Source organism: Parasteatoda tepidariorum, chromosome 8 (assembly GCF_982258835.1).
Source record: "Parasteatoda tepidariorum strain Cologne lab strain chromosome 8, Ptep-v5.0, whole genome shotgun sequence".
Lineage (NCBI taxonomy): Eukaryota > Metazoa > Arthropoda > Arachnida > Araneae > Theridiidae > Parasteatoda > Parasteatoda tepidariorum.
This window is the reverse complement of record NC_141762.1, coordinates 47,899,489-47,926,898: the sequence shown is the minus strand read 5'-3', so window position 1 is coordinate 47,926,898 and position 27,410 is coordinate 47,899,489. Positions and strand designations below refer to the sequence as shown.

General features: G+C 28.5%; 1 protein-coding gene across 9 annotated transcripts in view; it reads left to right on the top strand.

Moving 5' to 3' along the window:
- Positions 1 to 27,410, top strand: part of HDAC4 (histone deacetylase 4) — a 193,706-nt gene that overhangs the window by 130,190 nt on the left and 36,106 nt on the right. For 3 of the 9 annotated variants that reach the window (XM_087150218.1, XM_087150219.1, XM_087150215.1), the window contains 6 exons: positions 7,484 to 7,546; positions 10,327 to 10,544; positions 13,833 to 13,932; positions 15,365 to 15,479; positions 22,933 to 22,982; positions 26,957 to 27,082. In XM_087150218.1, coding sequence (XP_087006344.1) covers positions 7,507 to 7,546; positions 10,327 to 10,544; positions 13,833 to 13,932; positions 15,365 to 15,479; positions 22,933 to 22,982; positions 26,957 to 27,082 — 649 coding nt within the window. In that variant the 5' untranslated portion in view covers positions 7,484 to 7,506. Of the gene's footprint in view, positions 1 to 7,483; positions 7,547 to 10,296; positions 10,545 to 13,832; positions 13,933 to 15,364; positions 15,480 to 22,932; positions 22,983 to 26,956; positions 27,083 to 27,410 lie in introns of all 9 variants that reach the window. The other 6 variants (XM_087150216.1, XM_087150217.1, XM_087150214.1 and 3 more) reach the window with 3 other exon arrangements.

Sequence of the window (27,410 nt, the reverse complement as noted above, 5' to 3'; positions counted from 1 at the left end):
ATATAATGCCCATTTCTAGTGACTAGAGTTAATTACTCGTAACTTTCAACTACAATAGCTGTAACATAATTCTAAGTAACATTCTTAAGATTTTGATTAAATTTTACTACATAATTTATTAAACATCTAAAAGCTGCTTACCAAATATTTTTACAGCATAACCTTTTTTCCGAACATAACAGATATGGGAAATGGCTATTCTCTATTTACTGACGTTCGCTAGAAGGCAAAATTTAGTTTCAACACTGATTTTCTCAAATCCGGTTTATATGTTTGAATCTTAGTTCAGTCTGATATAGTAATTTTTTGAATAATCTATTCTCTTTATCTCTCTATTCCAAGTTTTACAAAATGGTGGGTAAAAATATTTTTTGTGATTATTAATTTCTATAAGAGCTGTTTTATTTATTATATTCGTACTAAATGTTTTTAATTAATTTATTATTAAGTTATTATATTTAAAATTGTGATTATTAAGTAATGTTATTATTAAATAATTTTTATTTTTAAAACTTAACGTAATTTATTTTACTGGATAAAATTTTTAATTTAATTCAATATTACGTTAGATTTAAAATTTATCATAGAAATGTTTATCCTTTAGATTTGTATACCTTTGGCTTCCATGTTAATTTATAATAATTTATTTAAAAAAACGAAAACTTTAGTTTAGCGTAACATTATTGTAAGTTAAACATTTGTTTTCGAAAAATTACTTTTTACATTTCTAACACTTGACCTCTTTATTAACTTATTTTTGTGAACAAAAAAACTTATTTAACTTACATTATGATGATAAATTTAGAACTCTCTATCGAAATGTTTATTTTACCGATTTCTAACGCTTTGTTTTCTTATAAGTTTATAATAATTTGTTTAAGAGGACAAAAAACTTTAAATTAACTTAACAAGTTTAAATTTTGCTAATGAAATATTTATATTAGAATTGAGATTTATATACAGAATATTATCAAGCATTAGAAATCTAAGAGATTTTTCATGCTCTTCTTTCTTATTAATTTTTTAATTTTATATTAATAGAAATTTTTAAAAAAAAATTTAGAGTCATATTAATATAAATTTTTAATTTACTTTAGAAATATTCGCTCCTGAGATAAAACGCTTGAATTCCTTATTAGCGTAGCATTATATTAAGATAATTAAATGATCTAATTCGGTGTACTATACCCGACTTTATTCAAAGATCAAAACATTATCTGCTATAGAAAAGAATGAACTTGAGATATATGAAAATAGCGAAAGTAAAAGGTCAGAGGTGTCCGGTTTTCAGCCTTCCGTAAAGGTCGAAAGGTGTCGCTTGACCTAAAAAAACCTGCGGAAACAAACTTTCTCCCCTGGAGCATTTGATATACTTTACGGTATGGCGAAAGAGCGGAAAAAAAGTATTACGATGAATTAATGTTGAGTAATTATACAAGTTTGATTATTTATTGGTTTATTTGCTAAAGTTATTGACATAGTTGTACTCTAGTAGTCTAACAAATTAATGCTATGGCCGTAAGTATATTTCTGCCAAATTAAAATATGATGGTTTTAAATTGATAATATGTTTTATATATAGCTTCCAAATGTTTTTGTATATTATAAATGTAATGTTCGATTCTTATTGGCATTTTTTCCAATAAGGTCATCGTGAAATAATGATTTTTAACAAATAATATGCTATTTTCATGACTTATACGAGTCTGTAGCAGTTATTTATCACTGTTTAGTTTTGTGTCCATTTAATGTCCAACAAGTATGGAAATTGCACAAAAAGTCAATCTGAAGAAAAGAAGGAATTAGGTAAAAATAGAAGTGTTTGACCCATTTATTAGTTTTATTACACGATATTAGATTAGTCATTCCAACGTTTCATTTTTTGGGAATACATCCTGTTATAAAGATCTAAAAATTGAAAATTATTCATTCTTTTTAATGATTTTATTGGAGGTATTAAAATTTCGTCTAATAACCTACTTTTTGATAAGTTCATAATTTTTTTAAATATTTAAAATATTTGACCATTTTAAAGTAAAAATCATCAGTTTTTACCAAGATAATAAAGATTGTATAAAGCTAAAGCATTGAAATTTTAAATATATGTAATAAAATAGCAACTTCGAATTTATTAAAAATAATGTTAAATTTAACATGCTGAGTGATGGCATATTTATTTATTTATTAATTTTTTTTTTGGAGAAAAAGTATAAATAACCTTATAATCGTTATAAAGAAAAATTACTTTTCAACGTATTTTGATATTAGCTTCCTTTTGAGTTCCCGGAAAGCTTTAAAATACATAAAAATTGTAACACTGACCTTTTCTTTTTTGTAGCGTATTAATCATTTAAAAAGTCCAGTCGTTTATTCATGTATGTTAGTTTTAAAATATCAATTGATGACATAGAAAAAATTATATCCAAGGTCTTTAAAAAAAAGTATTTAACTGTGTACAAAGAATGATTAGAGAGAAATTTGAAAACGGACTGCATAATAGCATTTAAAAATAGAAACGAAACTTTCCTGAAAATATTTTATATTTATTTCCACGCGGAGAAAGAAATTCTAGTTAGATTATGGTACTTTATGTTAATGACATTTCTGATGAAAAAAACAACATAATTCTGGTTAATAAAACCAAAATATACGATGTTCAAACCATTCATTTGGTAATTTTTCCGTTCACATGGTAGTGATTTACCTTAAATTCCGTTTTTCAAAATTATGGTTCTTATTACTACTCATTAAATAAAAAATACACAGCTGAAAGTAAATTTAATCTAATTTTTATGCCATTCTGTAAGATATCATGATAAAATAACTAAAATCTCATTTACCAAATTTTATCACACGTTATAAAATCATATTTTATTGTTAATTTTTCCAAATTCATTACCAAAGTGCCCATAGAACCAGGAACGCGGTAAACCTTACCATATTCTGGTAGTTATGACAATATTCAGTGCAGTCTTTAAGGAAAAAGTTAATCCTATATTTAAATATTACATTTGAGCGAGTTAGATGTATATGTTAATCGCTTCGTTGATAGAAAACAATCAAGGAATAAATTTGAATCCCATTCTGGCATTTTTCTTTGTTTCGCTGCCTTAGTATCTGCTATAATTGATGATTTAGTTTTTTATCGTATAAAGGTAATAAAAATATAGTTATTGCCGTATTCTTGTCTTAATAATAATGTACACTGTTCAATTGCATTATTCTTAGTTAAAAAAGTGCTTTTACTTCTTTGATTGTGAAAAATGAATTTATTGTGAAATCTCCTCGTAGCTCTAAGTGAAAATAACCCTATGTCGAAACAATTTCTTGTAATGTTTATTCGGTGAATTAAAAATTCTGGCCAAAATATTTGAGAAAACCTACTTTCTTGCATTCTATGTAAAGTTAACTTTTTTCTATTAAGTTATGAAATTTGTAATGATGTCTGAGCTTTTGTATTATTTAGATAGAATAATTTGATTTTAATCTATGGTTACATATTTATTACTTTCCAAGCAACTTATGATATGGTTCTCAATATTAATATTTTGTCTTTGATTTACTTTGGTGGTTTTGCGTGGTTCGTATTACGAGTTCATGAAAATAGTGTTGATCGGATTTTTTGATAAATGACAACAAAAAGAATGAACTGCAGATTAATAATTAATGCGTTTATTATAAACAGCGCATTGGTCTGTCTCTGTAGACGCAATGAAACCAACTAAGAAAAAACTTTTTTTCTAATTAATGTAGGTGGCGCTACTAGTACAACATACATACCGGCTTCTACACTTTTTTACGTACACATATTTACGTTATAAAAAGTTGATAAACATCCAGTAATGTGTCTTTGTATAAATTTTGTGCAATAAGTGATTATGTCGCGAAATCATATTATTGTGGTATCAACCTCGCTGCTTTTTCTTGACAGATCGCACTTTAAAAACATTATTATTAACTTTAAACATCATTTTGTATTCGAATTATATAACTTTTGTTATGCCATACGAGAAAATTAATTTAATTCACTCTGTATGTAAATTAACCATGAACTAATATTTTAGCTAATTTTTAAAGAAACTTTTCACTGCAACTAAAGTTGAACAGTGTGGAACTTTTGATATATCAGTCAGATTTTTACATACTTTTTTGCAATTTTGATTGCTCGAGGGCCGAACCTTCGTTAATTAGTGCAGACGATAATTCTTAGTACGAAATCAAATACAAAAACTTACTTTTTGTAAAGATACCTTTTATTTGATCGAGTTTTGACCCTTAAAATATAGGGGATTGCCGCAATTCGGAAAATATGGTCTCAATAATTTAGTCTAGAAAACGATCTTAAGTTAAGGATTGAAAGTTGACGAGATATGGAGGAATACTTTTCGTATTCCTCCATATCTCGTAAAGTTTTTAAGCAAAACGAATGATTTTTCCCTTCAATTATAAAATTCGCTCATACCAAGTAAATTCCATGTAAAAATTAATTTTCAATAATGGTTTATTATTAATTATTATTTAGTAACTGTTGAAATAATTTTGAATTAACCCCTTAACTGCCGCGGGCGTATATATACGTCTCGGCCAGACGATGCGTTAACTGCCGCAGGCGTATATATACGCTTTTCCGAAGTACGATGCTTTGCATTGCGCTGCTATAAATAGAACTACACCCCCTACTTCAGAATGCAGTAAAATGGCCTTGAAAGTATTTGCTTTGCGAATGTATTACTAATTTCGGAGGAGGGGGAATGGGAAAAGGATGTTATGGAAAAGTGATATCGTATTAATCGCTTGTATTTATTTGAGTAAGGTCGGGTTTATTCTTTTTTCGCTTTTGTTTCCCGTATGTATTTGGCGATTTTTATTCTTTCCATCAACGTCTTCAAAGAAAAATTCATCGCGAAAATGTGCTGTTTGTTCAAGAAAAAAAATTCGTCGTGAATCCCACTATCAGTGCGATGAATGTGTCCAACCATGTTTCAGGATTTATCATACAACAGCTAAGTTTTAACATGTTTTATATTGAATTTTTATTATTTAATTTAAATTTTGTATTTTCTTTCCTTCCTTTTTCTTGTCTTGTAAAATTAAACTGTTTTTAAATTGTAAAGCCTGCATCCTTTCCCCCACCAAAACACCGTGTAAGAAAGTGCACTTGAGCGAAAAACGGTGGCACTGGGGAGTGAATCACGTTAATTTTGCTCGGCAGTTAAGGGGTTAAAAGGTATATAAACTCTTAAACCATAACTGTAACTATTTAAGCAAATTCGTTCAAAATTTGTATTTACTCTACTGCTGCAACCTCTCTTCTACTGTTACCTAAGAAAAACAACAACCTTTCTGTTTATAATTCTGAATCATGATCCAAGTAATATATCTAGTTGATTTTTCGAGAAATTTGATATTAAAGCTATTTGTATCTTGGAAAAAAATAAAAATATATATATTTTTTCAAAAATTTGACCTAGTAAAAAAAATAAGTAATAATAATATCCTAAAATAAATCATTATGTTGATCACGTCTCACTGATCTATTTCCTGATTAAAAAAAAGTATACTAAATTCGTCAGTTTATTAAAAGAGAAGCCGCCCATGTCTTAATATGTCACTCCAATATGACCAAAAGCAATAATAACTCTAGAATCAAAGATACCTCGCAGTATCACATTTTCTTCTTCTGTTATGCAAGAAAAAACAACAGCCTTGCTGTTATTTACTTCATTTTTTTTCTTTCTCCCGGTGCACGTGTGTTTGCATTGTTATAAATGAATTCCGGTGTTGCTTATATTCTTTTTATGTAATTCTGAAACGATGAATAGAAATGAAAAGAAAAATAAAAACAAGAGAAAGACAAACGTGGCGAAAAAACGTGATATTCGAACAAGAAAGAAAACAAGCAGAAGGCACGTCATTATTCGGCACACCCCCTAAAAACGTACGTCTCATTAATCAGCTTTGTTTGTTCTATTTAATATACTGATAAAAACAAACTCAGTGCGATTAAAAAAGGACATATTTTAGTCTCCTATGCTATCTATCTCATGCTACTTACAAATAAAATAGAAACGAGAATGATTGCAAAAGAGGCTCATTTTTATCTAATCAGTGTTCTTTGGCGATAATGTGAGATCTATCCTGCGTCTGCCATTGAACTTCTGTGGTTATCAGGAAAGTACGGCGAGAAATGGCGAAAGATCCATCATAAATATATTTGTTTTCTGAATGTGTGCCAGAAAATTTGAAACTACGCATCATTTGCTAAAAATGCTATTTCATTTAATGAAATCTGTTGAAAGTACAAATTCATTATTAAAGTTGTGTTGTTTTATGACAAAGTATATAATTACGTAATAAAATCACTTTCCTGTTTAAATATAGCTATGTGCATTTTAGATTATTTTTCACAGTATATGAAAGTTTTAAAACATTAATTAAGGAGTGATTATGTCTAGGTTTTTTTAATTACTGTAGTACTATAATAGTGTCATAAGCGCACGGCTTCGCTGAACAATTTTATATTCATTAATAAGATGTGTGCATTAACAAAATAATTTCAAATTTGGTTACAAATTAAACAAAAATTAAAATAGTCAAAAGTATACCTAACTCCATTAGCAATTTTTTATAACTATACTTGGCTTGCATTTTACTTACTCATTGGTATTTGAATATGTGCAGTTACTTATTGATATTCATTTTATTAACTATTTAATTTAAACATTACTTTTAATAGTTATTTTTTTAATTAGTTCCTAGTAAATTTTGTTTGGGTGCAATTGTAAAATTTTGTTCAAAGTGCACGTAAAACATATTTCTTTGTTCAGTTTCGATAAAAAAAATCTGCAAAAACAATGAAATAAAAATTAGCATGCAAAACATTTAGTCATTATCGTTTAAATTAATTCCTTTTCTGTTTCCCGTCTGACATTTCTAAACTAAGTCCTAATAAGTCTGATACTTCTACTTCCTCAGTGACGCTCAACTTTAGATTCCTTAAAATCTTTGCAATTTTAACCAATTGCAATTTTTTTCCTATTATTTTATTATAAAATAATACTGCGATCTCCCGTTTGTTTTCTTTTTCTAAAAATAAACTTAAATAGTTTTAGAAAACCCAATATTTCTTTTGAAGTACGTATAACACAGAAAAGAAGGCCAATAAAACCTAAATATCTTGCCGCATTTGTTTTCTCAGAAAAAAAATTTTTTGTTGTTGTTAAATATTAAAACAAAATTTTACATGCTTCATTACCTTTTATAAGATATACTTGGGCATCGTAACTTAAATAGCCAACTTAAAAGCTTACTATTCGGTAAATGAATGTAACATTTCATATCATTTATAACAATTATCTTTTTGTTTTGTATACATATATTATTGGCATTTTTGTAACAGTTGAATAAGGAAATTTTTGTTTGTTTGTGTTGTGTTTAACTATATTTCAAAATTATGCTTATATTGGGTTTTTTTTCTTTCCAGAAAATCTTGGGCATCACAATACAATGGAGATTAATAATCACTTTAATCACCTTCAAAGAAAGGGTATGTTTAATTTTCTTTCCCTGCTAATTTTTGAATTCTTAAAATGCAGTTATTTTGTTTCGTGCAGAACTTCTAGTGTTTCATAAATGTTCCATTTCAATCGAAATACTTCAAAGACGAAAAACGTTCGCAATCACAAAAGTGAAAGCGTGGGAAAAAAACATATATATATTTTTAAAATTTTTTATTATTTTTATTTCTCGCTTTTTGTTCCGTTGAGGCGTGCGTTTCGCGTGATCGAAACGTTATGTTAGCTGACTGCATTTGATTATTTGTGAAGAGTTAGACAATTTATTAAGCTATTGTCTCTTTCCTTTAAAAGATTATTTATTTAGATGCTTTATAATGGTTAGTAGAGTTTGAAAAGCACATTCACTTTCATTTGTATTTCATAATAGAAATGTTTAACTTTAATAAGATGTGAAGTTTTACTGATATTGGTTATTTAGCTTTATAATTTAAGCAAATAATGTAAATTATGCTTTTTTTATAATTTTCCAAACATAAAACTAATCTGTCGAAATAGATTTTTAATTTGTAGAAATATCATGAATATGCATTTACCGACAAAACTAGACATATTTTAAAGGAAATTTCCCGATTTAAGTTTTTTTTAAATTTAATTTCTCTCATTTTCAGAGAAAAATTAATAAAGTGTTTTTCAGTAGTTTCTAGCAAACACAATATCATGAATAGAATCTTCAAAATTAATGACTGAAGAAAAAAGCGATCTTTGCTTATTTAAAGTTTTTAGATACCTCATGTAGCAAAACTGGTAGAAATAGCATTTTATTTTATTTGTACAAATAATAATGTGAAATATTTTCAATTTTTATTATAGCTGTGATATATTTTTGATCTAAAGTCTATTTATTATTATATCATATAAATTATAATAAAAAGTGAGAATGGATTATGAATCTGTGATACCGAAATAGGTATAAATATAAATTATATTACTAAAAAAACATTCATGCCATTTGGTTTTTAGGCGTCGTAGTTCGTCTTCAGTTAATGAACCTTAATCGTTAAATAATCGATTATTAATACTTTTTTTTGACAAATTGATTTTATTTCTATGATTTTAAAACAACTGAGTGCATTTGATCATTTAGTTTTTGTCCTGTTAGTTAAGAAAAACATAATAGTTCAAGTTATTTTTGCATAATGAAATTTTTATAACTAAAATTTCTTTGTTTGTATCCTCCAGCTCCAAAGATTGTAATTTAATGTCTTTATTTTCAATGTATTATATAATATTTTATTTATGGATTAGAGATAATAAGCTAAATTCATAAAACATTGTACAAACGTCTTGCCGAAATTTCTGCCTCATTTAGCCTTTGTAATTATCATAAGAATTATGTAGTAAATAAAAAAAAATTTAATTAATACTGTTATACAACTAATACACTAGCAGTATTACCAATTTCATGTTGAAAATATATATCTATTTAATAAATGTGTAGCGATCAACTGAACATGTTTAGATCGAAAAATATTTTTTTTTCAATATTTTCTTGCTTATCTTAATTCTCACTTTCGCTAATTTCATGCTGATACTCAATTAATTCTAAAACCTTTTATAACTATTTCTTTATTTATTAAAAGAATTTTTTTTTCTTCTCCTTGTATTATTTTCTGGTCTAATTTAGCTTTATCCATCCTGATTGATACTTTAAGTAGGGGAGAGTGGGGTCAATTGTAACATTTTTTACTTAACTATTTTTAACTAACAAAAAATCCAATATATTATTAGTGTTAATTGATAGACGAGTAAAGTAGACTATCCTCAACTAGAAAAAAAAAACCTTATTTTAAATGTTATTATAATAGTTATTAACAATTTTTGACAGTCGTTCACTTGTTACAATTGTCCCCACTTACGGGGTCAATTGTAACAGTTCATAAATTCAACTAAAACACAGTTAATTATACATATTATCATAGTTGTGATATATTTTTTTATTGATCAAGTGATAGTAGTGATATTTTAGGAGTAAAAATAATAATGAGCAGAGACCTAAAGGGTTAAACTTTTAACTTTAAAGGATTAAAAATTTTAATTTATGCTGTGAAAGGTGACAAATAAAATAATGCACATGCAACATAATATAAATGATATAGGAAACTATTGGTGGTTCTTAAAGAGTTAAGTAATGGTTTGTAAACATAAGATTATTTATTTTCAGCTGTTACAATCGTCCCTTTACTTATTGTTACAATCGTCCCCAAGACGCCATTTCAGCTTCATTTGTTAAAAGCAATGCTAGTTAATTAACAAAACTAATCTCTTTTTTTTAAATGTTAATTAAGGTGTTCACTTTTTCGGTTAATAATTTTTATTTGTTTAAACAAAATTACTTTGTTACAATATAAAATTCTAATACCAAAAAAAGTACTTACGTAGCGTGAAAGTATCTTTTGTGATGGAACTCTTTCAAAAGTACATAAAAATGGTTGCCAGCAGGGGTGTACATGTAGATTTATTAAATACACCTTGTGCGCCACCTAGGAACCAAATCTAGAACCCGACACTCGAAATTTTTGCTCTGTTACAATTGACCCCACTCTCCCCTACTAAACAATCTTAGGAAATTTTCCTATATTAATTAAAATAAAAATGGACTTCTCTTATTGTTTCCGTCGTCTCTATTTTCTTCCCTTTTTTTTCAATTTTTAAACGTATAAATTAAAAAGAACCGTGATTATGTTTTGTCAAAAATTCGACACTGATTTGTTGCGTGCAGGTATAAAATGGGACAAATGTATCTCCTCAGATATGAGTCCATCGTCTTTCGGCTCCAGCCCAACGTTGGCCAATGACCATAATGAGGTGAACCCTGCTGTCCACGAACAGCATCTCCAGTTCCAGCATCAACTGTTGCAGCTCAAACAGCAACAGCATATTCAGCAGCAACTACTTTTGCAACACTTCCAACAGCAGCAGCAACAACTTGCTGAGCAACATGAAAAACAACTTCAAGAAAGGATTAAAGTGAGTGCATTTTTTTATGTATTCAGTTATGAATTTATGCTGGGACAAATCTTAATTATGAATTCGTTTAAATGAACTGAAGCATCCGACTGAGAGTTATGAGTTATATTACTTTCTTGTTTTATTCCAAATAAAAGATTTTTCATTTAAAAAGTTTAAAATGTTTCCAAAACCCTTTTAAGATTTTGTTATTTTTTTCAGTTCAGAATGTTATTCTTGAGTAAAATAAGGCATATCAAGATATTTTATGGGTTACAACTTATTGTATTACATCTTACTCAAAAAGCGTTTCTGGTATGCTTATTCAGGGCTGATTGTGCTCCGGAAAAAATCCGGATTTTTCGCTAACAGTGATCCGGAAGTTTCCGGAGATCGAAGGTCCAGATTATTCAAAAAATCATTGATCACAGAAGTTTCCGGAAATCAAATTTTCGAAAGTGGAACTAAAAAACACAGTTTATTTTATTTGTTTGTAAGGAAGAGCCAGAGAGATACTTTCTAAGCTTATATTCCTGATTAATATTCATTTTTTATCAGTAAATAGTTGTTACGATCATAAACTCAAGTAAGAAAGACATATTTGTAAATTTTAATTACTTCTTCAGGTCATCATAGGAATGAGTAAATGGTATAGGGGTGTGTAAAATTTTAAATATATTTTAAGTAAACTAAGAAGTATTGAGAAAAGGAGAAAAACCTTGTTTAAATTTTTTTCTTCTAATTTTTCAATTTAAATTTTTTTTATTTTATTATTATTATTATTATTTTTTTTTTGCAACTCAAGAACTTTCCGGAATTTTGGTTTGGGCTCACAATCGCTTATTTAACCTCAAAACAAAAATTAACATTTCAAAATCACAAAATGATTGTAAAACTTATTCATTTAGTAAATAATTGTGAATTTTTTTTCACTTATTTTCAAACAAAACTGAAGCACGTTATGATTCTTATTATGGTTTATAAATGGTTGTGTTAAACTTTGTAGAACTATCACACAATTGTTATTGTCTGAGTGCTAGCTATAAAATCCTTCCAAATTTTCTTCATTTATAAAATCTTCTTCGTTGCGTTTTTTTTTTTTTTCTCCCTACAAATATTTTTTGGTTTTGTTTGTGTGTGTGTTTAAATTGTGAAACATCATTGCATTTTTTCAATTACAAATTATTGTAAAATATTTTACTCAAGTGTTCAGACGTGTCTTACCTACTTAATTAGATGGATTTAATTATAAAATGAGAAAATATTCGCTTTACTACTCGATTTTTAAAATAGTCTTCTCAAATAGTTATAATACTTTGCCCCTTTAAATATTATTTTTGGTTATAATGAATATAATAATTCATACCAAGATTATTATCCGGTTACATATAGGTGTGCTAAATTTTGTGGAACTAACAGATATCTGTTATTGTCTGTTAAATTTAGCAAAATTTCGATTAAAATATTTAATAGTAACTTTTACCATCTAGTGTTAAAATTTGGAAATGTACCCCTTTTGTAAAAGTAGCAGGTATTTGTTATTGTCTGTAAATTTAGCAAAATTTCGATCAAAATATTTAATAGTAACTTTTACCATCTAGTGTTAAAATTTGGAAATGTACCCCTTTTGTAAAACTATCAGGTATCTGTTATTGTCTGTAAATTTAGCAAAATTTCGATTAAAATATTTAATAGTAACTTTTACCATCTAGTGTTAAAATTTGGAAATGTAACCCTTTTGTAAAACTAACAGGTATTTCTTATTGTCTGTAAATTCAGCAAAATTTCGATTAAAATATTTAATAGTAACTTTTACCATCTAGTGTTAAAATTTGGAAATGTACCCCTTTTGTAAAACTAACAGGTATTTCTTATTGTCTGTAAATTTAGCAAAATTTCGATTAAAATATTTAATAGTTTATCTAGTGTTAAAATTTGGAATTGTACCCCATATTTTTACTTCAAGTGTTTTTAAATAATTATCATATTTCTTCAAGAAAGAAAAAAATGTGTAAAGAGTCACGGAAAATTGTACTACAGAAATTGGTGACTGAACTCAGTCACCGATTTCTGGTGCTTATATAACATTTCTGCGTGAAGGGTTTAAATTGGATTCAGGTTAATAATTAATTCGCTGTCAAATCCATGCTCAATAAAATTATGGTGTGGGAATTTTCTTCTTTTTATTTTCGCAAGGTGGTTAGCTCTACGTCATATCTTGCGTCAATGCCCTGTCCTCGGTAGTTTTACATACAACCTCTTCAAGAAACGAGTTGGAAAAACGAGAACTTCTGATAAGGCTCTACTCCATTGTATTTCTTAGGTGGCCATCAATTTTCTTTAGCACTTGTGGTGTTTACAACTCGCCGGATATATGTCCTTGATTTGCACTTAAAATAAACGTTCTTTTCCCTTGATTGGTTTCAAAGACCTCCTTCATTTTAAAAGTGCTTCATTCGCTATTTATATCAGAATGCGATTTAAATATAAAAATGTATGTTAATATTTTAGTCGTAAATATTTTATCGCGAAAAAGTGCGTCGCATAGTTGCATTTAATTTATTTAGTTTATGAGCACATTCTATTCTTTAATCTATTATTAATAATACTTCTAATTCTTTATTTCTTCGATCATGTAAGGGGGCAATATTATTTAGTTCACCGTCCGAAATGTAGTGAATCGTCATCGAGCTTGATTTTTTCCATACCTATACCCTTTCAATCATCTGAAATGCTTTCAGAGTATTTAGGGGAAAATTATTATTATTATTTGTAAAAATAGTAAAATGATTTCAATCTATATATTTTTAAAAAAAAAACTTGTGTAGGTTTAGGGCTGCACAATGGGCTATTGGGGATGATCTGGGAAACACCCTGAGTACGATCGGAAGACACGTCCTCGCGATTTCGATCTTCTACAGATGTGATGGCCGCTTTGGTAGCCCGACGACCTGCGCGAGAAGTTGAGCACTTAAACGTAGAGCAGTTTAACGAGGAACGATACCGTGCACCCTCAGTCCCTGCGCAGGCTAATCAAAGTGGTCACCCACCCGCTTACTGACCACAGCCAGTGACTCTTGACTACTGGGAACCGTGTCCTGACGATCAGTTCACTGCGGGACGATAGATTTTAATAAAGCACTTTCATAGACATTGGAACATTCGTTAAAACGATTATTACATTTAAAACCTTTAAAAAAACACTGTTATGTAGTTTTTTTTTAATTGCTTCGTTATACAGCTAATGATTTTTGTTAACCTGTTTAAATCAAACACATAAGCATTACATCTTTCTACATCATCTTATAGGAATATTTGGACCAACAGAGAAAGTTGGAAGAGGAACAGAAAGAAAGGAGAGATATGGAAAGATTAGAACAGTTGAAGAAAAAAGAAAAGCACGAACAAAGTAAATAATGAAATCCTAAATAATTAAAAGTAGCTATTAGTTTAACGATATATTTTAAAAATAATACCTATTTATTTGTTTAAAAGTATGACGATACATGTTAATACCTTGACTTACGGAAAATGTTGAATATACTGTAAAAATTTCAGATCAAATCACGGTATAAAGTGTCGGTACTTTTCACCACAAAGTACATTTTTACCAAATCATGTTATGGAACAAAAATCTGATATATAGCAATTTTTACAGTAATTACAGTGAAATCACTGAAGCACTCTAATTAAATAATAAATATTATGATGTAATTATATATACAGTGCATACGATGACTATCGTCATAGATAAATTCGTGAATATTATCGGTGATAGTTATTATTTTATAACCGTCGTTGAACAGCCGACCCAAGTTCATGGGTTTACGACTACTACCGTTCAACTCCTTAGCCTTGTAATTTTGAACCAATCCAGAAGACAAGGAAACTCCTGGATCAGTACCCCCAGAGGTATTGATTTGTTGTGGGAACATGGAGGACTTTGAGACTCGACAGATTTAACGTGCATCAGTCACCATTTACTACACGGGGAGACTTCGGCCGGCGAGGATCGAACCCACGACCTCTTGGATATGGGCCCAGCGCCCTACCGACCAGGCTATCCCGGCTATTATATATATATATATATATATATATATATATATATATATATATATATATATATATATATATATATATATATATATATATATATATATATATATATATATATATATATATATATATATATATATATATATATATATATATATATATATATATATATATATATATATATATATATATCAAAAATACGAAAATGTCTTATTGTCGGCAACGAGAAATCCAGAATGTAACTCTCATAATTAATAATATTTTTTTTTTGGATAACGAAAAGATTGACCAAAGCAAATTTGTTGTTATTCATTAAAATAGAGAAAATGTCGTAATATATCATGAGATATCAATATTTCTAGACGTTTAGTCGCGCTATTAAAACTCTGATATCAACTAGCCGTAGTAGCTATTATGAGTATAACACCTTGCTTTTTAAGTACATTAAATACATGATCAAAATAATGAATGAATCTAAAATATTTAAATATACGTAGATATGTTGGCTAAAAAAAACAACATATATTAGGGTTTAAACTATCGGATTTCTATCGGCGTTTTAACTATCGGATTAAACCGGCCGCAACTATCGGACGTATTTATGTCTTATAAAGTTTATTCTTCTAAGTTTTCTTTGAGCATTCTGTAATTTAAATTAAATTCTTCCATAAGCTAACCTTTTAAAATAAATTCTGCCAAAATCAATAGTTGTATGCTAAAATATGATTTTTTAACGTAAACTTTTGTTTGGAGCTATACTAAATGATCGTGTGAAACTCTCTTAGGTGCAATAGCCTCTTCCGAAGTCAAGCAAAGGCTCCAAGAATTCGTATTAAACAAAAAGCAACGTGAAGCTGCTGTTAACAGTACTAACAAATCTCCCTCCAGCTATAGAAATTGGTAAGCAGTTGTAATTTATATTTAAAAAAAATCTAATGATTTATTTTAATTTATTTTAAAATAGTAGCTAATTGGTATATATTGATAATTATAGAATTTCTGAACATGTATGGTTTGTTTGAATTACGAATGATATCCCTCCTAATAAATATGCATTAGATTACGAGATAGTATATAAAATTAGTAATGATGTGTTTTCATTTTAACGTATTTTGTAATTTGTAAACTTATAATTTAAAGAGGTATTTCTTTCATAAATGATTATTTCTTGGTAATTTAACTTGGTATTTGGTAATTAATTAAATGGTTCTTTTTAACCTGCAAAGTAATTTTGGTAGTGTGTTGTAAATAATTGTTTGCCTCCTAATTTGTATTCTCTCCACGAATATTAAATTGAATAAATAAATATAATTTTAACAAAACGGACCTTTAACAAAATATCTTTTCATTAAAACGGACCCTTCATAAAATAATTTATCTTTTAATCGGACCCTTCACAAATTAGTTTATCTTCATTATAGTTTTGCTAATTGAATAAACCCTTCCGGAGGGGGGAGACAGAAAAACGGTTCGAAACGAACTAAGTTTTCCAAGTTTCTGTAAATTTAATTTCCAAATGTAGTATTCTAAGAAAATATTTCTATATCTACAAACATCGTGTGCACATTCTTATTGATATTAAATGATAATTTTTTCTGTAAATAAGTAATTGATCAATTTATAAAATAAATTGATCAATTCATAAAATAAATTAATAAAATATAATGTAAATAAAAATTAATTTCTGGCAATATTTTAAATTAAAATATTATAAACTTACGAATTGTTTAAATTTACTTAATGCGTGATACTTAACTAAGTTGTGATACTTAATGTGATACTAAGTGATACTTAACTAAGTTGTAATATTTAAAATATGTCAATTGAAATTATTAAAAATATGAGTGATTTTGTTTCCATTATCAGGGGTCTGTTTAGAAGAAATTTGGGTCCGTTAACGGACCCTTCACAAAATATTTTAACTTAAAAACGGACCCTTCACAAAATATTTTAACTTAAAAACGGACACTTCACAAAATTATTTTTCTTTTAATCGGACCCTTCACAAATTGGTTTATCTTCATTATAATTTTGTTAATCGAATAAACCCTTTCCAGGGCAGAAAACAAGAAAGATGGATGTAAACGTTTTGTCTTCGGCAGACGATTCTTCCATTATTCGTCCGAAATGAATATTCTGCGTTCAGCAGTATAGGCTAAATACCAAATATTTGCATGTTGCATCTCTAATTTAGAAGCAGCAATTGTTGTTTATTTTTTAAAATTAAATTTTTTTAATTACAATTTTACAGTGTTGAGCATAATCTTGTATGTCTATACAATTTAAAAACTCCTTGAAAAAGTTTTTTTTTTGCAATAACGGACCCTATTTGCACAAATTCATAAAAGCGGACCCTGGTTGAAAGAATGTGAGTAATTTTTTCACAATTTCACGAAAAACGGACCTTTCACAAAATGTCTGGACAGACCCCTGATTATTCGTCCGAAATGAATATTCTGTGTTGAGCAGTATAGGCTAAACACCAAATATTTGTATGTTGCATCTCTGATATAGTAGCAGCAATTGTTGAGCTGAATCTTGTATCTATTTACAATTTAAAAACTTCTTGAAAAGGTTTTTAGCAATTTTTGCTATAACAGGACCCTATTTGCTCAAATTCACAAGAATGTGACTAAACGCTTATTTTATATTCTCAAATTATGAGTAGCTTTTTCACAATTTTACAAAAGCAGGACCTTTCACAAAAAGTCTGGATAGACCCTTGTATATATATTAAAATAAAATTTCAATTCCTTTTAATATTTAAAACTTGAGTCGTTCTGGTTCAGGGTATAGAGCGTTCGCCTTCCAATTAGGTGAACCGTATTCGAATCTCAATGATGGCTGATCGATACGAATCCCACACCGACTACAGTGCTAATGTAAAATATCCTCTGTGGTAGACGGATCATGGGTTAGAGTCCCCGTTTGGTCTGGTTTGGACACCGTAGGTGGCCAGCCGACCCGATCCGAAGGATCCAGGCCGCTCGGATGGAAACCACACAGCCGTCACCCAGAAGACGAACGTGCGGTTCCCCGCACCTAGTGCCCAATCCTACAACCCTACAGACTCATTTTTCAATAATTCAAGCTCAGAATATTTTGTTTTCTTTCTTTTTCTTTTCTTTCGAATCGAAACATGTTGAATTTCGCCTAGTTGCACGATCAAGATTGCGGCGTTTTCTTAATTTCAAGATAATCATTCCGATAATCAAGATAACAAAAACGTTGAAAAATAATCCTCTAGTGTTGTATGATATGTTAGATAATGATTTACTCTTGTTTCACAAATATATTTGCGAAAAAACTACTTTCGTACTACTTATATATATATATATATATATATATATATATATATATATATATATATATATATATATATATATATATATATATATATATATATATATATACCGGATTGCGTGTAAACGGTAGACTCTAAGAATACGAAACGAAATTCAGCATGAAGCTGAATGATTACATTGCAAACTTTTTACGAAATGAAGTCTTTTTACCAAATTAACTTTTTCCGATTTTTAATCAGATTTTTAAATTCGGAGACATTTAAGAAATGGAATTTTCTCATTGGCTTATTGGAAGCCATTGTTTCAAAATAAGCCATAGAAGATTCAATTTTGTCAAGTATTTTAAAGATGTGGCGTTTATTAACTCATAGCTCTAATCAAAAAAAGTTGTTTAGTGCGCATTCTGCAATACTTAATTATTTTTTATTCGTTATGCCAGGTTTTCTGAAAGATCAATGTGACTGGGCTTGCATAAGCAGAATACGTCCCCTGATTCATATTTTTAATGCTATCTGAAACCACGTGTTTATTTTGTTTATAGTTATACTTTTAAAACGGGTTATTACAAAACTAAATAATTTAAAATCAATGTTAATTTAAATAAAAACAAAATAAGAGTTGAACTGAAAACCGTAATCGAGGGAAAAATAGTACTAATTCTTTGAAAAGAAAGTAATAAAACGCCGATATTATTGTTCACGTGTATGATAATTAATTTTATTAATTCGCGATCGCAACGAACTATAGGGGGCGTTGTTGTATGAGACGCTTACCTGCGATTTCCATATGAACCGTCATTCAGTTACTCTGGAGACGTCGTTAATGTAGCGTGTAGCATTGCAACGTTCCTTCTTTAATGTGGCTTATTAAATTTAAAAAAGAAAAATGCTTGATCTTCTTTCTTGTACAACCGAAAACAAAATGGTATCTCTTTTTATTAGAGAAGGAATATCCAAAACACATCGGAAAAATATTTGTACATTAACAGAAAAAAATATGTATATTCTTATAAGAGTTAAAACCTAATGCCCGAGAAATAGTATTACTAAATTTAATGATATAACATGAAAGGCCCATTTAAACTTTACATTCTATAGTTTTAAGAATCATATTAGTTCAAAAATTAAAATGAACAAAAAGTATACATAAGCCTCATAATTTTATGAAATTTAATTTTGTAAACAACGTTTTTTGACAACAATTTTTATCAAAAAATTTCAAGTTTCAATAAAAATCATTATTTAGAAACTAAGAAACGTAAAATAAAGAATGCTGACGAAACAAAAACAAAAAACAATTCTTTTTTGTCGCCATTTTTAGTGCTACGAATATTCGTCTTTGGGATTTGCCAAAAACAAAACAAGATGCAATTTTATTTTTTCAGGAGGGAAATATTTTACCGAAAAAACGAAAATGTACCAATTCCCACAACATAAAACTTTATCTTGGCAAACGTACGTTTTGGAAATGTTATTTCATTTGGAATCTTATTCATCAGAGTTCATATGGCGATATGATTGTTTTGAATCTATACTAAACTCTATATCGGCTCATTTTCCACCGAAATCCAATTAACTATTTTGATTTTAAATAAAGTGTTTTATTTTATGAACTGTCGCAAAAATTTTAAGTGTAGATTGGCGGCACTCAAAAACCGCCAAATCTGTAGCGGCGGTGGCGTTAATACGTCGTAAGTACCGAATTTTTATTCCATACTTTTCTGAATCATATTATTTCAAACATTGGAATATACAAGAAGTATACATAAACACATAATGTTATACCATTTAATTTTTCAAAAGTATTTTGAGAACAATTTTTATCAAACAATTATAAACTAAAAAACGGAAAATAAAGAATTCTTAGGATAAAAAAAACGATTTTAAGAATTATTAACATTGAAATAAAAACTTTCATATTGTTTCTTTTTTTTATTATTCTTATAGTTCTTAATCAGACGTAAAAAACCATTCTGTAGAGAACCATCATCAAATGAAAAAAAAATATTTACAAGCAAATTTTTTATTGTAAAAATCATTGCACTTACCTGATATGATTCCCGGAGAATTCCAAAATGATAAGTTCCTTGTTTGAAAACTTTATTCTCAAATAATAGATACATAGTTTATACCTTCATTACTTTTAGATAACATACTACACAGCAAAATTTTATAATTGATATGAATTTGAATATGTAGCTAAAAACAGAATAGCTGAATTCTAGTTGAACTTATTCTTTCAAAATTAAAAAAAACTTACCAAGAAAACGATTTAAATTAATTAAGAATCAGCACAAATGGCACTATTTCAAGTAACTTGGATAATTTTTTATTGTTGTTTTCCGAATTATATGGATACAGAAATATATACTATTCTATAACGAAGAAGAATATGCTATAACTATTACAATTCTGTATGTTCTGAATTCATATTTATTCACTGGAATGACGAAAGCAATGTTGACTTCACTTTAATTCGTAATGAATTGAAGACCGAAGAAATGCATTTTACCTTAATACACACATCTGTAACAGTATCCGAAATCGGAAGTCATCAGTTGCAAGTTTGTTGATAATAGAAATTAAAAATTATTGAGGAATTTTTCTTCAAATGTTTGGCGTGTTCTGTTCCTGAAAGATTTACTAATATTCTGGAGATTTTTTTCAAGTTCTTCGGCCTTTTCCTTAGGGAAATTTTGTTTCTTATTTGCTGCTAAAAAATGACGTCTGATTCAGTCAATGACTTTGATGGAACTAAATGAAAACGTGATAAATTAATGTCCGATATTTACAGGCTCCCGCTAGACGGCGTACTCGAGCGTTGCGATCGCGAATTGTTACAATTTGAAGTAAAAAATAAGCCATGTACTAAAAAGGAAAACGTAATCGAAAAATCGTACTAATTTGTTTAAGAGAACATTAAAAATCGATAAACTAATATTAATGTTAATGATGCGTAATTATTTTTGGTAATAGGCACTAATTGGGTATAATATGAAAAAAACACAACTACTTCGATTTAGTAGGAACAACATATGACGCAATGCTAAACGAATGGAATTTAGTTGTTGTTTATTTAGTTATTGTTATTAGTAGTTGTTGTTATTTGTTTTAGTTGTTGTTGTTTATTTAGTTGTATTTAGTTTCAATAACTTTTCTTTATAATGCAATAAAATCTGGCGAGCAGCTATTTAAACGATCGAACACTTCGTTTGTTTATTTGTGGCTTGAAGTTAGGCTCGCAGAAAATGCCGTTCATGGGTTAAATTTAGTAGGAACAACACAACCTGTGACGTAGGCTATATTATACCCAATTGAAGTTAAAAAATAAGCTATGTAATAAAAAGCTAAATTGGTGGTGAACAATATCATGAGTTGCCTTGAGAAACAGCATTATGCCAGATAATACTAAATAATGCAGTTAGCTTTTATGATGTTAAAAATGTGTTTTGATTAATCTAATAACGTAAATCCATGTAGAAGGGTAACAAATAATCTGTACATATAATAAAATAAAAAATTTCTGTGTATTTCCGTCTGAGTGTGTGTAAACCGGATTGAGAGTATACCCTAAGCTCTATGAATGCGTAATTCATAATAAATCTAAATGAGTAAAATTGTAAACAAATTAAGAAGCCCGATTTTTTTATTCTATTTTAAATTCACACATTTAAAAAATGGAATTTTCTCATTCGCTTAGCAGCAGTGTTTCCCAAAGTGTGGTCACGCGTACCCCCAGGGGTACGGGAACAGTTTAGCAGGGGTACGCGTTCTTATGAAATATCTAATAATAAACGAAAATTTAAAATTTTTTTATTTAAAAACAAAACTAGCCATGAAAATTTACGATTACGTATTTTTCTATTTTTTTGCAGAGTTAATAATTAGTGGTGTCAACAGACAGTTGTGATTTGTAACTTTTGTGCAATTTTTTTATGCTAAAAAATGCATTCATTTTTTTTATTAGTGGCACACAGCGTTACGAAAAATTTAGAAAGGGTACACAAAAGTCATAAGTTTGGGAAAGACTGGTTTAGTGGGAAGCCATTGTTTTAAAATAAGCTATAGACGATTAGGTTTTCAAATATTTTAAAGATATCATCAGTTACGTTTGTAGTGTTATATCTTTAATCAAAAAAAGATGTATTTATTAATCAAGTTTCAAATTTATGGCAACAAATGTATCAAACAACTAGACCGATTCATCAACACTTGGAAGAATGGAATAAGGTTATAGAAATTTGAAATCGTTCTGGAAACTGAAGAAATATTTTTTTTTTGTTTAAAAATCGGAAAATTCATTCAATTTCATAATTTTTTATGTACCCATGTCACACCAGTTCCTTGCTATACCCCAAAATATGCTTTTAATATTTACTTAGAAAAAGTACAATATTGAAGATTGAACCATAATATTGATTGCCATAATGTGTGAATAATAAAGTTTTAAATTGAACCATATTTCAGTTCGAATAGAACTTTAGTGTAACATGTGTAAATAAGTGAAAGAAATACAATAATATAGTACATCATAGCACCTTATTTAGTTTGCATCAAATTAGAACGCTTCGACGCGCTTAGAAAAAAAATTTTTATTGTTATATAAATTTTAACATGGTCTTAGTAATTCGTAAAATGATAAAAAAAGAAAATAATATCTTACGAATTCGGATGGCAGGAAATGTAATGATAAAAAAAACTTAGTGACATAATTAAAGAGGAAAATTTTAAATCAACGAAATAAACTCTTTTTTACATTGTGGATGAGAATTAATAAAACTCGGTTATCTAGTTTGATTTAGTACCATGTATCAAGGTTGCTGAAAATTTGAACGATGTTATGATTTAATATATTTCAAAATTTCTATAAGTGTGTACTTACCTTTTATTATTTTTTTAAAAGCGATTGGGTTTCCGTGAACTATAGTGACCTGCATAAATAAATTCATAAAAATCGATTATAGGATGAGTGTGGGATTTAAATATTTCATTACAAAATTTGTCAAAGGTTTAGTGCTGTAAATCACAAATAACATTTTATTTTTCTAGGCAAACTGTCCTTGGTAAATACGATGATGATTTTCCTCTTAGAAAAACAGGTAAGAAAAAAACTTGTTTGTTTTCGATAAATGTTTCTTAATTCTATATCCAAATTCAAAAATTGTTTAATAATAAAAAATAAAAAATTCGACTGTATTGAACTCCATAAAGTTCTTAGAATTTTTTTTTTTCAAATTTCGCATATAACTTTTCCTTGAAAAAAGAATTTACTTCAAATCAAATTAGATTTATTTTACAATTAATTTATTAAGGAAAAATATTTAAAGATTCCTGCGACTAACTCTGCATGACATGGATTCATTAATAATTTAGTGCTTGGCATGAACTGCATGATAACACAAAAGTTAACTTATTAAAACGTAACAAAAGTCATGCTATTTTGTTGATACTTACAAATCATTAAAATGTAGTAGTTTGGGACTAAAATATGCACAATCCAATTTAAATCTATTTTCCAGACACAAAGTTTGTGCAAAGTTTTTTTTTCTCTATAAAGACCCAAAACTGTCCCAAAAGTAAGGTCTCCTGTTTTTTTTTAACCACAAAAATACTTTAATTTTCTACAATTTTATATAATTTTGAAAGTTGAAATGTTTATGAAAGCATATTAACATAATCGCTATTTAAGCCCATGTATCTTTGTACACTTAGTGTTTTTTTTTCTCTCCTTTTTTTGTATACCCAAGTCATGCCAGCTCCCTGCCATGTCCTTTAGAAAACATTGAATTTCATCTTTTACTTTGTCGTCTCCGACTTTTTTACTTTGTTAAACCACCACTTTTTTGCATTAGTTTCAATGAAATCCAAGATACTCATAGCTAAGCTTAGTACACAGTGACTTCCACACTTACGTTCAAAGAATTTACAAGTCCCTGGAAGAAGATTAAGCCCCGACGATTAGATGAAAAATGAGGTTCAATTCAAGGACATGGCGGGGAATTTGTACGACATGGTTCGACAAAATATTTTACAGCATCAATGAAAATGCCTCTACCGAAGTGGCAGTTATGTCCAAAATAGACAAATCTTGGACTTCTAAAATGATGTAATGTTGTAAAAAGTTTTTATTTCTGAAAGATAGGAAAAAAATCTTTTTTGGATTGGTGTCGCCCTCGTAGTCCTTTTATTGTGTGTAAATTTTAAGGAAATTTTAAAAAATAGCCAGATATGTAATGAATGGATTTTTATTCATTATTTCAGGGGGAGGGATATGATTTCGCAGTATTTCTTCAAAAAAATATTTAGTATTTATTTTGTTTTTAGAATATTTCTTAAAAATGTAAAATTTTTAGTTTAAACTTATAGAAAATTAACTGTTTTTGATAACAATCGCTGAAGCAGAATTAAGAAAATTTTTAAAGGGTTGACTAAAATCTGACAAAAGTTAGTTCGGAAAAAAAGAATTTTTTTTTGATATAGCTGGTTGTGAAACAAAACATCTCGTATAAACTCACTATAGTAGCTTTCATTAGTTTTAGTGCCTGCCATTTTGTGATGTTGCTCATATTTGTAATAATATCAGTTCAAGAACTAAACAAATGTTTTAAAGCCCTTTTGCCACACATTTATAATAACGTTTTTAACATAATTAATTACATTTACAATTTTTAAGTTGCAACCGTTAAATAAATATTATTATTGGTGAAAAAATAAAACGTTGTTTAGCTATCTAATTGAGTGAATACTGTTTAAAAAAAAACTAAAGTCTAAACCAATGGATGAATGTATGTGTAAAAGCAAATTTTCAAAAGAATTTTTAAACATTTCTTTATATAAATTTAAGGTAATTCATTTCCATCCTGAATATACTTTTTTTTTTATATTATAGCGTTCAACATGAATAAGTGAATTAAATTATTACAATTCATATTTAATTGTGAAACAAAGCTGGATTGGCGAGAAATATCAATCAGAAGGGTTGAGCCTACGATTACTAGTTTACATTAAATAAATAACTGGATAAATGACATTTCTTAATAAAGCTCGTGTGTGAAGCTCAAACTGTTTTGTTATTCATTCCACTGATTCGCTAATAACAAAATACCATGCTTATGTTTGAATCAATATGCTCACCCTCACCCTGACTTCATCGTACTTTTGAATTGCCCTCACAATGATTTTATGAGCTCATAAAGTTCCTTGAAATCAAAAGAAGACATATCTTAATTAGGAAAAAAGAAATTGCTCAAGATTGAGTCTCAACAAGGGCTGCCTAAATGAAAAGCAGACATGCGTGATTGCGTCAGAAATACGATAGCATCACCAGTGTGCCGTTATGAATTAGGGTACGAGGAGAATATCAAAATGATCAAATAGTTCGAATTTTAAGTGAATGTAAAATGCTACTAAGATGGATACATCTAGAACTTAACGTGCATTAGCACAATTTTTAGTGGCATAAAGGTGGAGATAACGCGGGCTATTTTTGTCAAATGTTTGCCATTAAAGGTTAACACTATTTGGGACAAATAACTGTGAACAAATGGTTTTTAAATTTTCGGAAATGGCGTAAAAATATCGTCCTGCGCAAGCAAATGTCATGACCTCCTATGAATTAATTGCTGTCATTGATAATATGATTAGAGATTATTAAAAATTGTGATATCTGTTCTGCACATAATTTGGTATAAGCTAATAAATGGTACAAACACCTTTTGTCACTAAAAATCTTTCTGCCTCGTGTTGTTTCATTCTAGACGCATCCCTCTTTACTTGACTTTACATTCACTTTAAATGCTCTCATGTGATTTAGTTAGTCTTTATACGCAGTGTATGGTGCTTTCTTCTAACCAAATTTTAAAACTCTGAGTGATGGCTTTACTGTAGTTCTGACCTGCTATAATCACTGTACAACCGTAGAAAAAAGTGTATTACTTTTCATTTAGGCAACCATTATACATTATCCAAGAAATTAAAGAATATATATTTATGCTGAGGCTATTTATGGGTGCATCGGTTTTCCTTTTATCTTCTTGCTTCTTTCTAATTCAACAAAGGCTTGTCTGCTCAAGTAAGAAATCTTGAACTATCTCGCCTCCAAATCTGGCACCACGTGACTTTCATACATTCAGGAATTCAAAAAAGGATTGCAAGGTCGAATAATGATATTAAATGGATGATAAATTTAAAAAGTGAAGGCGAAACTGATTTGTTAAACAGCACCTTTATTAATTCTATAAGCATGGAATTCATGCTATTTTTGTCCTAATGGAATAAATACCGAAACAATTACGGGGAATAGTTTTGATTTTCACGAAATAAATTTCAAAGGAAATATATTATGTAGACTGTGCCTAGTGTTTTTTTTTTATTATTATATTGTTTTTTAAGAATTTAACGAAGAATTTAACGAAAAACTTAATTCACTTAAAGTAATTCATTCTTAAAAATTAAATAACCATTTTGCATTCCAAATGACTACTAATAAACACTTAAATTATTGCAATGTTCTTTGTTTTTACACTTTAAGAAAGTTTCATCTACTTGTGATAAAAACTAGTTATCGACAGAATTAGCAATTAAAGATAAACTTCCGATTTATAGAGATCATTATTATCCATTGTTCGTAAACTATACAAGGTTCACAGCAGTTAACCAGCTATTAGAAGTTATTATTATTTTCCTTTTTGACTGACCTGTTTTTTAGCCAGATTTAATTTTTAAAAAGTTGTTATATTCATGCGTAATATTTAAAAAATGTGTAAGTAATTTTTGTTTTGTTTATCAATTTAACTAAAATTAAAATGGCCGTTAATAAATAAGCAACTTTAATTATCCAAAATATAGGTTCAAATTTACAGTTCAAAAAATTGATATATATGTGTGGCAAAGTAAATAGGGCTAGTTTATGAAGAAAAGTTGGTAGTCAACAAATGAGATCTAATTTTTATTTTTATAAATGTTATGTTCAATTGAATGCTGCATTTTATATAAGTTTGTGTGTGTTTGTTAATGAAACTAACCAAAATGTTGTGGTGTGTGATATGTGCTTTTGCATCGTGCTCCTTTATAGCATCTGAACCTAATCTCAAAGTGCGATCGGTCTTGAAACAGAAAGTGATAGATCGCCGAAGTAGTCCTCTCCTTAGAAGGAAAGACAAAGGACCGGGACCCATAAAACGAAGGACCCCCCTCTCAAGTATGATAATCTTTTACATTTTTTTTATTTATTTTCATTTAAGTGAATAACCTCTAATGGTTTCTATTTTTAGTTAAAAACGGACTTAATTTGCAGGATTACTATGGATTTTCCCTTAATTTCTACGAAATTTAATTCCGTCTGAGAAATTTTGTAAAACTTTTGAAAATTTCGGAAAAAATTAATAACGAATTTTTTGATATTTTCTTGTTTTATGGTATTTTATTTTAAGTTATGGATACTCCATTTTTAGACACGCTTTCATAATTTAGGGAACATTTTTTTTTTTTTTTTTAATGTTACATTGGTACTATTTATTCGTTTTGCA